Source organism: Dendropsophus ebraccatus, chromosome 8, assembly GCF_027789765.1.
Source record: "Dendropsophus ebraccatus isolate aDenEbr1 chromosome 8, aDenEbr1.pat, whole genome shotgun sequence".
In the NCBI taxonomy this organism is placed as follows: Eukaryota; Metazoa; Chordata; class Amphibia; order Anura; family Hylidae; genus Dendropsophus; species Dendropsophus ebraccatus.
In genome coordinates this window covers 20,857,059-20,872,746 of record NC_091461.1, presented here as the reverse complement: position 1 = coordinate 20,872,746, position 15,688 = coordinate 20,857,059, and the positions used below count along the sequence as shown (strand labels likewise).

Sequence of the window (15,688 nt, the reverse complement as noted above, 5' to 3'; positions counted from 1 at the left end):
GGCCCTGTTATGGAGGCCCAAAGGGTCCATCTGGCCCCAATAATACAAATACCATATGATTGTTGTGTGGCCCTGTTATGGAGGCCCAAAGGGTCCATCTGGCCCCAATAATACAAATACCATATGATTGTTGTGTGGCCTTGTTATGGAGGCCCAAAGGGTCCATCTGGCCCCAATAATACAAATACCACGTGATAGTTGTGCGGCCCTGTTATGGATTTTGCACTGGGGTGAAGCAGCTTAAGCCTCCATCTCTGTTTGCAATGTGACAGCGGGAAGTTATATCTCAATTACTATTTTACATCTCGCTTGTCGATAGGTTTTCTGGCTGCTTATTGCGCCATATAACGTGTGTTCGGTCCCGTCTCCACAAGCTATTCTAAACAAATTATAAAAAGATGAACGTTTGCAGAAATTTCGGGTCCAGCTGTTCCTCTTGGCTGTCTCTTCAGCCACACAGGTGCAATAAACAGAAGGACAAGCCTAAATATCACATAATTAGAGTCTATCTGAAATTCTTTAGAGCTACTACCTCCCCCCAACACTGAGGCACGGCATTTGTATTATCTTGTATCCTTAATAGCAGAGTAGAATTGTGCAGTCATTTTCTCCGTTGGCTACAACCAGGTAGAGATTGGCAGCAGAACAAACATTGCACAAATGCTTGCATGTTGCATAAAAGCAAAAAAATATATAACTTACATTATTAAGGAACAGTATTAAAGGGATATCACCCCTAAAATTTCACCTGAATGGTAACAACTTTAAGGAAGTCATACTTACCTGTCCCTATGCCGCAGCAGCACAGCACCACTGCTTACAGTCACCCCAGCCTCCTGTAGCTCCCAGTCCTGTGACATCATGTCTGCTCAGTGTCTGAGTTGGGACACCTCTGCAGTCACTGAGTGACTAGTTTCTGCCGGGTTGTGATGACACAGGAACTGGGAGAAGCTACTGGCACTGTGCTGTGTGGCCACGGGGACAGGTAAGTATGACTTCTAAGGCTAGGTTCACACTGCGTTTTCAGCATCCGTTTAACGGATCCGTTTTTTTTAACGTCCAGAAAAATAGGGTCAGGTTTATAATGGAAGTCAATGGAAAAACGGATGCACACAAATGAATCCGTTTTTTGCAATCCGTTTTTCATGCGTTTTTTGCAAAAAACGGATGCGTTAAACGGATGCTGAAAACGCAGTGTGAACCTAGCCTAAATTATGTTCCCAAGGATAATTTGTAGAATAAGAGTCACACAATCCAGAGACCTGGTGATATCTTTTATTGATCCACAGAACAGAAATAACAAATAAAAACAGTATTTTTGCAGAAAAAAATAATGAAGAAAACACATAAAATAAAACATACAGCAGCTTTTACATAGAACATCTCTCATTCTGTGACAATGAGTGTAAGGAATAAAGTTTGAGAACTAAAGGCAATAATACACAAAGTAAATAGTTAGAGTTAATAAAACGGGGATAGAAGCTTCAACCCAGTGAAGAATGAAATGATACTTTTTATATATATATATATATATATATATATATGATTTTTCCTCTAGGGCAGTGGTGGGAAACCTGCTTTTGCTTTGGCTGCCCAGGCATGATGGGAATTGTAGTTCTGCAACAGCCGGAGGGTTGAAGGTTCCCCACCATTGCTGTAGGGGGTCAAGGGTGATATAAACACAAGACAAAAGGCAAGATATTTTACTTTAAACAAGGCGTAATGAACAAAAAGAAAATCCATAGTCATATATAAATCAACAGTACAGTATGTATGTATTCCTATTCATAATGTTTGGAAGCTGAGCCGACACGTGGAGTAATAGAGTAATATCTTGCTCCTCCATTGGAATACACAAGTAAAAATCCGGCTTTTAAGAAATCTCTTTTATATAGTGGAGTCTGCCATTGAAAAAATCTGGGCTCCGCCATTTATTTCAGTGAGCTTGGGTGGTCCTCCAGAGCTGACAACAATATGGATGAATTTATAGGAGTTCCCTCAATTACATAACCACAACTCACAGGCCCTATTAGGACCAAGGCAGTCCATAATTTATATGGTCGGCCATTTACTTAAAGGGAACCATTCACCCCGTGGCCCCCGGCAGAAACTGACATACAGTGACATAAAGGTCAATATACTTACCACATCGCTCCCGGTCCCGTCCCGGATCCCGTTGTTGACACTGAGAAATCGCCGATTCTTCTTCTCCCGCCCATTATGGTAATGAGCTGAGATGAGTCCAACGTCCATAGGAAACGACGGACGAGTCCAACTTATTCATGAGGTCCTCTTCTCGTCGCAGCCCATCCACGCCTCCTGGAACTTGATTGACGTCTTCAGTCTTTAGTCTTCTGACGAATTCCCTCGCAGGCGCCGCTGCGATGGTCTCGTCACCTCTTCTGCGCCTGCGCGGTAAACAGGATACATGTTCGAGCCAATCGGCGCACGCGCAGTAAACAGTGAAGCTGCGGAGCCGAAAACGACTGTCACGGATCAGGCGAGAAGAAAGAAGACGAGGAGGAAGAGGACCTGGCGTCAATCAAGTGTCGGAGGCGGGGAGAAGGCTGGACTTTGGACCCGGCGGCGCTCATTACCATAATGGGCGCGAGAAGAAGAATCGTCGATTTCTCCGTGTCAACAATGGGATTCGGGACGGGACCGGGAGCGATGTGGTAAGTATATTGACCTTTATGTCACTGTATGTCAGTTTCTGCCGGGGGCCACGGGGTGAATGGTTCCCTTTAAAGGGGGTTTTCTATGAACAGCAAAAAAGCAACTTTACTCAACCATATTTCCAATGTCACGTCCATTTCACTGGCTTCTGAAGCCTCTACCTGTATGACCACAGAGGCCAATGACCGCAGCCTCATCTGAATGATGTACGGGGGACACCAGAGTGGCTGAATTTTTGAAAATCCTAGAAACTCCTTTCAATGGCCAGCATGTAATACTCCATCTCACCAGCAGTGGCCGCTGCACAAAATATGTGCAGCTGCCTGCAATATTCAGAAACAGACAATTGCCCGATCAGCTCCATTCATGGTGAGAAGGTATACAAGTCCCGTAAGAAGGAATGAGAAGCAATGACGCTAACAATAAGGAAACATATATGACAGAAAAGAACTGTGCAGATAAAACTAGAATTTTTTTTTTACAATAAATATAATAAATAAAACATCAAACTTGCAACAAGGAACTGTTAAAGCAACACATAGATAGCTAAAAGACAACAAAAAGGCATCACAAACATAAAAACAATAATGTGGCGGCACATGATCCGCCTCCTCTATTTATCTGATTAGTAGAGTCATTTCTGGTCTAGAAAGTCCCCCGACCCCTGCAGAAACAAAGTAATCTTTCAGGAAGATTCATATACTACAAGTATCCCATACAATATGTATTATATATATATATATATATATATATATATATATATATAGCTATAACCTGGCAACTTGTTAGCACAGAGACATTGGCCAAGATTTGTTTGGTTTAGTTTGTTGGACTTGTAGTGTTACTAGACTTCACTGTGCTCAAGCCTAAAGTGTGAAACAAGTCAAGTCTTAAAAAGGGAATCTGTCAGCTCTATGACATGCTTAGGGCTCAAGTGTCAAGGAGGCGTGGCTGAGCAGCAGCATACACGCTTCCTCTGTTCCTCATCCGCCCTGCCTTGACTGAAGCACAGCAAAGTTGAGTTTGTTATTTTGCAATATCATGATGTGTTACACGATTAGTTAGTTAACCAGGTCTTAAAGAGTTGGAAATGTAACCCCAAATTGGCATTCATGATACTTTTTGGGGCTGTTCCGATACTGAACGAGATGGGTCTTAGAACACCAACAAGGTGGGAATTCATATGTTGGTGGATATGTAGGACCTCCTGTCTTATGCAAACACGAAGCAAAGGTATATAATTATATAAGAGGATCAAGTCTCAGTATACACATTAAGGAAAGGGTGGACTTCAAAGAATGGTACCTGAAGTATGTATGGGGTGTAGGTCTCCGCTTCCAGTGTCCAGAGGGCAGGGCAATACAGGGGTTCATGGGGGCAGCAAAGTGGTCATGGATTGAAGGAGCACTCCAGGCAAAACAGGGGCACTGTAGTTTGCCCAGTGCAAGAGGATTAAAGGGGTTGTCCAGGGGAAATTAACTTGTCCCCTATCCACAGGATAGGGGACAAGTAAGAGGCCGCGAGGGATCCAGCTTCTGTACCCCGCGCTGATCTCCATATCGGGTCCCCAGCTCCTGTCTTATGAATAGAGCCGCAGGTGCGGCACGTGACCCGCGGCTCTATTCATTCCTATGGAGCTGCTAGAAAGAGCCGAGTAAGCCGGAATAGTACTTACTTTTTTCGGCAGCTCCATAGGAATGAATAGAGCCGCGGGTATGGCACATGGCACGCGGCTCTATTCATTTCTATGGGGCTGTCAAAATAAGCAGAGTAAGAGCTATTCGTAACACAGAAGCCGATACGGAGATTGGCAGGGGGTACGAGGTTGGATCCCCTATGATCTCTTACTTGTCCCCTATCCTAAGGATAGGGGGCAAGTTAATTTTCCCTTGACAACCTCTTTAAGAGGGTGGAGCATGACACCAGGATTGTTTTACTAATTCCTGTGTTATGCTCCACCCTTTATCAAGGGTTAGAAAAAAAAAAAACTACTTTCCTCTAAAAACAGCACCACCCCTGTCCTCAGGTTGTGTGTGGTTAGAGCAACTTGGCTCCATCTACTTCAACAGAGCTTGGCTGCAATACCGCAGCCAAACTGAGTACAAGGGTGGCGCCGTTTTTGGAAGAAAGCAGCCATGTTTTTTGAATCCTGGAAAACCCTCTGTAGCGTAATGTATCCATTTTTCCAGGGTGTTCTGTTACCCCTTAAGAGTCATTTAAGGAGATATCATGTGTATTACATAGCGACTACAGTGTTATGTATATATAGATATGTATCCATACAAAGGTATATACATGTGCAAAGGCAAAATACCAACATCGTTCTACCTACCAAGCTTGTTTTACGTATTTACCGTGGTTTTATGCAGCTATTAAATTCCAGTGTAGCCTTTATAGTACATTTTCTATTTATAATTCATCTACAATGACGCCCGGATAGACACAACACTGTCATTCCCATCCAGGTAACCAGCACACCGCCAGTCATAGAGGGGTGTCAGGGTACCCAATAACTCTGTCTATTACAAGGCAATGAGATAATGGCGCATCAATAGATGGCACAGCCATTGCACATAGCCCACAAAGTGGTCAGAATAGGATCTGCCATGTTATAAAAAGAACCTATGCAGAAAATATAACATTTGATAGAGTCAACCATATCCTAGAAGGGAGGGGGGGTCTCACACTAAAGTCAGGAGATCCCCATAACCTTATATTGTCAGCCGAACCTGTCGTAAACAGTATAAGGTGTATGGGCGCTTCCTAAATCTCCACTGACAGATGAGAGAGAGGGAAGAGAAGGGCTAGGCTATAAAAATCCATCATGTCCGACCCATTTCTCCATTGACATCATCTATTCCCTTTTGTTCTCGGGGAGGTAAGCCAACTTCCGAGTTGTCTGGCTGTGGCTTACCCCTGCCCTCCCCATAGGGAACACATGACCAGTCATGTGTATGGAGAGGTCAGGAGAAATAACTATCAGCCGTACAATGATTTTCACAGACACACAGTCTGCAATCCATGGAAGTGAACAGGGGCCATGGAAACCTTTAAGGGCTTGAGTTAGCAGTGTCTATGACTAGAGATGAGCGGACCGGGTTCGGGTTTGAGTCCATCCAAACCCGAACTTTCGGCATTTGATTAGCGGGGGCTGCTGAACTTGGATAAAGCCCTAAGGTTGTCTGGAAAACATGGATACAGCCAATGACTATATCCTTGTTTTCCACATAGCCTTAGGGCTTTATCCAACTTCAGCAGCCGCCGCTAATCAAATGCCGAAAGTTCGGGTTTGGATGGACTCCAGCATGCTCCAGGTTCGCTCATCTCTATCTATGACTATTAGAGGCAATGTAAAATCCTGAAGGGTATATTCACACCTGGCAGATCTGGTGGAGAAATTAGAGATGGATCTCTATACATTCCATTCATGTGAATAGTGGCAGAAACATCTGCAACAAATCGGCTGCATGTGAATATACCCCAACAGGACCCACGCCTTGTATTAGCTGTTCATAATACTGGGTCTATAGGTGTCCGCATGCAACAGGCCCTGACTGTCGCTAATAGCGCTACCCTCCAGTATCCTTGCTTTACATCAGTAGGTATGGGCACATTTCCATTGAGAACCAGATCACATCAGGATCAGTGGGATCCCAGCAACAGATCTCTATTTTAGATGCATGGCAGCAATAATATTGCACATATCCATTAAAAGGGTTACCCAAGCTAAGAAAAACATGGCCGCTTTCTTCCAGAAATAGCACCATTGTTGTCCTCAGTTTGGGTGGGGCATTGCAGTTTTGTTCCATTAAAAAAGAATGGAGCTAAATTGTAATACCACATACAACCTGAGGATAGGGGTGGCACTGTTTTTGTAAAAAGTAGCTGTGCTTTTTTTAAAATCTCGAATAACCCCTTTAAGTTCTCATTGCACTGAAATCCTAAAGGGATACTACAAAATATGATGCTAAATACGGGACACTGTTACTTTCCCTCTACCATAAGGCAGATTATATATAAGTAACTAAATTTTGGTGTAAAAAGACTTTAAAATTGGAGGATCCATAGATACAGCACATCAATCTGCAAAAAGACACCACTAAAGATGAGGATTCACTTGAAAGGGCCCCATATATATTAGATGGCCAGCCACCTAATGTGTATGGAGGCCTACCGGCCCCTCCCTGATAGAATATGTGGGGGAGTAAAGGATCAGACAACTTGAATCTCAACTGCCTGATCCTTTTGTTCTCGGCTTACCTCTCCGCTCTGGACGCATGAACACTCAGATATTTATCTGTATTGGAGGAAACAGCTGTCAACTGAAGGAGATTTTGGCCTATAGTTATCTCATACAGTATGTACGGCTGCACTACAACACCAAATGTCTGGTGTTTTTATAAGTTAAAGTGACCCTTCAAGAGAAGACACCAGAAAGCTTTGCAGGTAGGGGGTATGTATAATAATGTTATGATAACAATGTTCTCCCATAAAACGGCAACTAAAGGGTTAGTAGTAAGCGTATTCTGCACCGGTGACATAAGACTTTGTGTCCTCCAGGGGATAAATATCAGTGCAGCGGGCAGCAGAGAGGTGACAGCCACCTAAATAATTACAGGTCACCGCCCGGGCTCAGAACAGCCGCCATTTATCCTGTCACTTTCTGCATACTCTGCAACTCCGGCTGACGGCTATTAGCGGCCTGACAATGATGTTTTAGTAGAACAGAGGAGGCAACAGAGGGCACATTGTGACCAATTAGCAGAAGAGGAGACAGACCGAGTCACTAAGGTGCAGGCTTAAAGAGGACCCGTCGTCTCTCCTGACCTGTCCAGTCTAGCAAATACAGACAATGCCCATTAACTAACAATTGTGGATCACCTATTTTTATAGCTCTGCTATGTGCCAGTCTCCTGTTATTCTTACAAAGAATGACCATGACCAACTGGTTGTCACCAAATGGGGGTGTTCCTACACTGTCTGGAACTATCCAATCAGAGCTGACAGTGCTGGACTGTGTAAGGACACGCCCCCAACTGGTAACACCCACTTGGTCATTTACAGTGCTATAAAAATAAGTGATCTAGAATTTCCAAAGGAGTACCAAGTATTTACTAAAACTGAGTCAGGAATGGTGACGGGTTCCCCTTAACAGGACAATCCATATAAACATATAAGTCCTGGATACAAATAAGATGACTTTGGAGCTGTGTGGTCACCTACTGGTCTGTATCTATGACATATCAGAAGATCATTTCTTATTGGATCTCCCCTTTAAATTCAGAATCACTGTACTGGCAATGTCCTTAGCTATTTCTCCGATTGTAGCCGCCCAGATGAGAGAATCCTGATGGACTCCATTATGGCAGTAGTTAGAGTCCCCGGGAAATGAACATTGTCAATGATAAAGGATGGTGCAGCCAACCAAAATAGGGCGGCACAAGAGCTCCCCCTATGGTACGAATGCCTCAGCACAAAGCTATAGGTCTATATAGCTAATAGTGGATGGCCTTAGACTTGGGGAGGCCGTGGTAACCCCAAACTGAGATGGCATCTGTACAGATATGTCCCAGGCGATTAGTCCAATCTTATTTATATAATGCTTGGTAGCAAAGGGCACAGACAAATACAGTTTCTCTCTGTGCGTCCGGAGCTGAAATTAGATAAAAATACAAACTATATGTTAACTTTTCTTTACATTTCTATAAGAAAGTTACATAACATGGTAATATAACGAAAATGTGTATATATTTATTTATTTACATTGAGTGGCAGCAGTAAGGCGCCACAAGCCTCAACTGCTGCTACTATTGGCAGTGTTGGGAACTGCAGGGCTGCTCAAGCCCTGGGCCTGACAAAGTTGTATATCACTAGCGCTACTGCATGATACTGAGCCTGCCCTGATGTCTATTTTACTGCATGTTACCATTAGAATAGACATTACTCTTATTGAAGCTGTCTGTCACTGCTCGCTCTGTAATAGGCTGCCGAGTACAAAAAGAAAATGCTTAAAGGGGTATTCTACTCAAATATAACTTTTCAGATGTTGCTGCCTATGATGAGACTAACAATTCCTTCCATACTTATTCCTATCTGTTCAGTCTCCTTCCCCCAGTTCTGAGCTGCTGCTTTCTGCTGAAGACACAAACAACTGTGTGTGAGCTTTTTTGTCTCCCTCCTCCACCTCCCTTTGTAGCATCTTTGTAATGCTGGAAGAATTAATCTGATGTCACGTTGCTGATATACTCACTGTGATTAAACCTCACAGCATTACAAAGATGCTACAAAGTTGCAGATAGAGACTTGTTTATATCAGCCGTCTCAGAAGGGAGGAGGGAGGAGGGGGAGACAGAGAGAAAAGCTCTCACACAGATTTTAGTGTCTTCAGCAGAAAGCAGCAGCTCAGAATTGAGGGGAAGGATGCTGAATAGACAATAACAAGTATGGAAGGAATTGTTAGTCTCATCATAGGCAGCAACATATCAAGTTATGTTTGAGTGGAATACCCCTTCAAAAATGAAAAGAAAAAAAAATGTCATGTGTCATGTGTGTTTATAAGAAATGACATGCAAGATATGAACAAGAAATGGCTGCCCAAATGCTTCCTGGCTACATAGTCACACTGTTAGGACCTACCTGTGGCCCCCATCACCGATTTTGGGACTTTGTAGGAACAGCAACGGGAACAGAAGCTATTACCACAGTTACTACAACTTCTCTGTAAGACAAAATAGGAGACAGGTCATAATGTGAGAAGGCAAACCTCCGCTTCACGACTGTTATATAACATAAAGGGAAGCGATCAGCATAATTGTACTGACTAAGCTCCCAGCAAGGCTGCACAGATGTGGTAAGCAGGTCTCCTACCACATCGGGGGCTTCTTCCTTGGTAGCTTTATATTGTGGTAAATGCAGTGCAGGGGGACAGCAGTGACCGGCTTGTCATATCTATTTAGCCTTGCTGGAAGCTTAAAGGGGTTATTCAGAGCTACAAAAAAATGGCCACTTTCTTCCAGTGACAGCACCACTCTTGTCTCCAGGTCAGGTGTGGTTTGCAGTTAAGCTCCATTCACATCAATAGAACCGAGTTACAAAACCTGCACCCAAACTGGAGACCAGAGTGGTGCTGTCTCTGGAAGAAGATGGCCATGTTTTTTGTAGCACTTGACGACCCCTTCAATTGTGCTGATTGGTTCCCTTTAAATGGTCGCTGTCATTTCAAACAACTTGCCACTATTTTAAATTGTAGATAATTACTGGCATATATGTATTTCATGTAACCATAATTGACTCTTGACCCAAGAAAAACAGCTGTAAAGACGTCTAGGTGTCTCACTTTCCTAAAATCTGCTGTTGACTGCCTGTTGTCAGGAGAAATCTGTCTCTAATAACAGCTAGATTAGGACAAATTAAAGGAAATGGGGGTGGGGCTGAATTTACTACCTGCTGTGTGCAGGAGAGGGGGGAGCCTGAGAAAGCCTGCAAGTTAGGCAAGTATGCCTGCTGAAGATGAACCACACTGTTCCTCAAAAGTAAATCAAAGCTTCCTTCTCATCTCTGACCACAAAAGCTCTGGTCAGCTGTGTCTTGTGTAAATACCAGTGTCTCAGCTGCTGTATATCCACAGTGCTGTAGTGTAATCTCCCCATTCCTTTAGCCTGTTAGCAGTGGCAACAGTAGCAGCTCAGTGCTGGGGGGTAACACTTTTCTTGCTGTGGTCCATGTCATTATTTCATAGCATCACCCCATGCTGTAATACCAGCTCTGGCTTTGGTTTGTGCTGCTGGTATAGATGGAGCACTGTGGCAGTGATCAATGAGGGCAGAGCAGTCAGGAACAGATGGGTGGCTGCCATCAACCATCATCAGATTTTCCAGACTGAATATACATAAATTATGTAACCTTATGTTGGTTCCCATTTAGAGAGAAGGTCATAGGGCTCTATTCAAGCCTGACACCCCTCATCTCACCCTCTCCATCTTCATTAACACCTATCTATTATACCCAGATGTATTTACACTTTCACATTATACAGACTGAGAAAACTACATAAATCTGCAATACTGTACCATACAGGGACACTGGATTCTATTCTATAGGGGGCAGTATTATAGTAGTTATATTCTGGTATATAGGAGCAGTATTATAGTAGTTATATTCTTGTATATAGGAGCAGTATTATAGTAGTTATATTCTTGTATATAGGAGCAGTATTATAGTAGTTATATTCTTGTATATAGGAGCAGTATTATAGTAGTTATATTCTGGTATATAGGAGCAGTATTATAGTAGTTATATTCTTGTATACAGGAGCAGTATTATAGTAGTTATATTCTGGTATATAGGAGCAGTATTATAGTAGTTATATTCCTGTATATAGGAGCAGTATTATACTAGTTATATTCCGGTATATAGGAGCAGTATTATAGTAGTTATATTCTTGTATATAGGAGCAGTATTATAGTAGTTATATTCTTGTATATAGGAACAGAATTATAGTAGTTATATTCTTGTATATAGGAGCAGTAATATAGTAGTTATATTCCTATACAGGGGAGGCAGTACTATAGTACTTATATTCTTGTATATAGGGGCAGTATTATAGTAGTTATATTTTTGTATATAGGAGCAGTATTATAGTAGTTATATTCCTATACAGGGGAGGCAGTATTATAGTAGTTATATTATTGTATATAGGGGCAGTATTGTAGTAGTTATACTCTTGTATATAGGGGGCAGTATTATAGTAGTTATATTCTTGTATATAGGAACAGAATTATAGTAGTTATATTCTTGTATATAGGACCAGTATTATAGTAGTTATATCCTTGTATATAGGACCAGTATTATAGTAGTTATATCCTTGTATATAGGACCAGTATTATAGTAGTTATAAGGACAAGAAGTCCGTATTATAGTAGTTATATTCTTGTATATAGGAGCAGTATTATAGTAGTTATAGTCTTGAATATAGGAAGCAGTATTATAGTAGTTATAGGTAGTGAGATTCAGAAGCCTGCACCGCTCCAAAATATGCACTGTCTGGATGGGAACCGTGGATAGGTTTATGGCCGGACAATGAATGTGAATGTGGCTGCTGGAAGGGGGTGCAAACTACAGAGGCAAGGTATACTGAAGTTGAAGGAAAGAAACACGTAGTAGCACTCACCCTTTTTATCCTCAGCTAAGCGGCTTTATTACATTTCACAAGTTGCGGGGAGGGAAAGGGTTCAGGTGTGTACGCGTCCTGGGACGGCCGTTTCGGGGATACGCCCCCTTTGTCGACCAGGTGATGACATCAGGATGCCAGGAAGGGTGTTATATACAAAATATGATGTGCACGTGATACATAACAACCAATAAAAACAACTGACAGGTATCAAACAAAGACACTTAAATCGTTCCGCTCGTTGAGACCGAGCGGGCCAACTGCATTTAAACGTGAGATCCATGTGGATTCCCTTCTCAATAAAGTTTGATGTCTGTCCGAGCCGTCCTTAGGGGGGTTAACCCGTTCGAGGCCCAGAAATCTTAATGAGGAGGTGTTGCCGTTATGGACAGCCGATGAGTCATTCTCACGGCAAGCTCTTGAAATGGAGGAGAGGTTCCTGGAAAGGGGTTATCCCCCCCAACATAGTACATGAAGCTAGACGTCGCGCCGAATCAAAACCCAGAGCTTCCTTACTGAAACCCTCCCAGAAAAACAAAAACAGTGATAGAAGATTCAATTTCATTTTTCAAAATTCCCCAATGAACACCATTTTAAAAAACTCCATATTGCGCCATTGGCACCTCCTAGAAAGTGACCCTGATCTCTATGAAATAGCCTCCCGCAGACCCTGCATATCATACAGGAGGAACAAAAATCTAGGTGACTATCTTAGCAGCAATACACACACTGAAGCCACAGCCACTAGCCAGAAACAATGGCTCACCTCCACTCTACCACAGGGAAACAAAAAATGTGGACAGTGTAGATATTGTGTACATCTGTTAAATGTAGCGTATATCCGCCTAGGCGGTACTGACTGTTTTATACACGATTTCATAACCTGCAAATCTTGTTATGTTGTATATGCCATAGTCTGTAGCTGCCAAATGTATTACATAGGCAAAACAAAAAGAGCATTATGGATCCGCTTTAAGGAACATGTTTATTCCGTAAAGACGGGAAAGGGAGTCCCCCGTTTGATTGAACATATCAGAACTGTCCATAACGGCAACACCTCCTCATTAAGATTTCTGGGCCTCGAACGGGTTAACCCCCCTAAGGACGGCTCGGACAGACATCAAACTTTATTGAGAAGGGAATCCACATGGATCTCACGTTTAAATGCAGTTGGCCCGCTCGGTCTCAACGAGCGGAACGATTTAAGTGTCTTTGTTTGATACCTGTCAGTTGTTTTTATTGGTTGTTATGTATCACGTGCACATCGTATTTTGTATATAACACCCTTCCTGGCATCCTGACGTCATCACCTGGTCGACAAAGGGGGCGTATCCCCGAAACGGCCGTCCCAGGACGCGTACACACCTGAACCCTTTCCCTCCCCGCAACTTGTGAAATGTAATAAAGCCGCTTAGCTGAGGATAAAAAGGGTGAGTGCTACTACGTGTTTCTTTCCTTCAACTTCATTATAGTAGTTATATTCTTGTATATAGGGGGCAGTATTATAGTAGTTATATTCCTGTATATAGGGGGCAGTATTATAGTAGTTATATTCTTGTATATAGGAGCAGTATTATAGTAGTTATATTCTTGTATATAGGAGCAGTATTATAGTAGTTATATTCTTGTATATAGGGGGCAGTATTATAGTAGTTATATTCCTGTATATAGGGGGCAGTATTATAGTAGTTATATTCTTGTATATAGGAGCAGTATTATAGTAGTTATATTCTTGTATATAGGAGCAGTATTATAGTAGTTATATTCTTGTATATAGGAGCAGTATTATAGTAGTTATATTCCTGTATATAGGAGCAGTATTATAGTAGTTATATTCTTGTATATAGGAGCAGTATTATAGTAGTTATATTCTTGTATATAGGAGCAATATTATAGTAGTTATTATGCAAATGAGAGAAGAGAGACCTCAGCACAGCCAGATGCACCTTCCCCCTCCCTGCTGCAACATTATATGAAATAAAGAAGCAAGCTTGCTACAAAGTACATGGTAAGTGCCGGAATCATTTTCTCCGTATTATAGTAGTTATATTCTTGTACATAGAAAAGAACAAAACGGCAAAAACCCAGCACACTTGACCCTTCCCTGAAAGGCCCCATACACATAATACTGTCATATACTGATTTAAGTTTATGGGCACCTATAGATATATCTATATATGTCATATTTTGGTAGATAACCCAATTAATGGTAAAATAAAGAAGCTCCTCAATATTTTCAGTTACATTATGACACATACCCTTTTCTTCAACACAGAGAAATTTGCATTGCATCCAGTACATGTACCTGCAAAATAGAAAGAGAAAACATGTGAAACTGTATAGAACAAAAAGGGTAAAGCGTAATGACTGTTACAGGCCAGGACCTAGTCCATTCTTCTGCACATACCGTGTATCCCCGAAAATAAGACAGTGCCTTATAATAATTTTTTTTTTCCCAAGGAGGCACTATGTCTTATTTTCAGGGGGGATGCGTAATTTCTCAATATGGATACAGTTCTTATCTGCACTACCCTGTAATACAGCAGGGACAATGTGAATAGGCAGAATTGTTCTTTCTAATAAAACATATTACAGACAGCATCCTGATATATAAGCCGGTTGCACTAGGGATCCAGATCATGGGAGACCTAAAACCATTATCCGATATAGCACTCCATTAATTCATGGCCCGGCTCTGACAGCTGAAAGGCACAAACAGCTATCTATCATAAGTCACAGGATTCAGAATAGCAAGTGTCAGGACGCTTGGCAGAGAATTAGACGAAAGTAGCCCATGTAATGAAGTCTGTGTCATATATGGAATCTATGGTCCCTCCTGGTATTCCTCACCCTATGGACAGCTCGACAAGCCCATACATTATTTGTATGTTGACAAGCCGGGACCATGTCTTGAAACGGAGATATTGCACAGGCCTCTCTGCAGAACAGCAGTCATTTACAAGAGAGACCAGCGCACCTCTGGTGGTAATGGGAATGTAACACACACCCATAAGGCTCCCACATTACATGTATACACGCATGGTGCCGAGGTTGATGGAAACCAATGACAGGTCCATAGGCGCTCTGGGTTAAGCAGACACATTCCTTTAGCGAAAAGCAGATCGTGTTATTTCTGGTGTCTGACAACGTTCAGTTCTGCACAAAATTATTCCGTTTCAATGTAAAAAAAATCGGGTAAAATTAGAAAAATAATGTCAGTCTACACCATACGTGGGGCAGACTCCTTTACTCCACACATTAAGTTACAATGTGTGAATGCATGGTGAAAACTGTAAAATTTGGTGGAAAAAGGATAATGGCATGGAGTTTCCCAGGGCTAAAGGTTCGAATAGACTTTATATTACACTATAAGGCTATGTTAACTTTATGTATGAGACGGGTCACGGAATGGCCGGTCTCTGAAAAGATCATCCCTGACGGTACTGCAGTATCGGCCGGATGATCTTTAGCCACTGAGAGTCAAATGCAGAGTGTATGGGGATTTGCAACCCCAAACAAACTTTAAAGTGTCACTTTTGACATGTAATAGAGACATTAGAAAAGGAGATGGGGTCATCAGCACTAATAGACCCTGGTAGGTACATGTGGAGGGCGGCACGCTGGAGAGCCCAGAATGCCCAGAAAAAAAGGTCCAACAGCATCCGATGATGAACTTCATAAATTATTGAAAGCCAGGCTTACAGAATACACAACGTTTTAAACCCCCACTGTCAAAGTATACTTGACAAAGACCCCAGTGGGGATGAAACGCTGTATCTCCTGTAAGCTTGGCTTTCAATAAATATTGAGGTTCATCATTGGATGCTGTTGGACCTCTTTTCT

General features: G+C 42.2%; 1 protein-coding gene across 2 annotated transcripts in view; it reads right to left on the bottom strand.

The window, feature by feature from the left end:
- Positions 1-8,057: 8,057 nt before the first annotated feature.
- Positions 8,058-15,688, bottom strand: part of ZFYVE27 (zinc finger FYVE-type containing 27) — a 71,914-nt gene continuing 64,283 nt past the window's right edge. For both annotated transcript variants that reach the window (XM_069979984.1, XM_069979983.1), the window contains exons 10-12: positions 14,104-14,150; positions 9,313-9,394; positions 8,058-8,329 (exon numbers count right to left, since the gene is read on the bottom strand). In XM_069979984.1, coding sequence (XP_069836085.1) covers positions 8,265-8,329; positions 9,313-9,394; positions 14,104-14,150 — 194 coding nt within the window. In that variant the 3' untranslated portion in view covers positions 8,058-8,264. The remainder of the gene's footprint in view (positions 8,330-9,312; positions 9,395-14,103; positions 14,151-15,688) is intronic.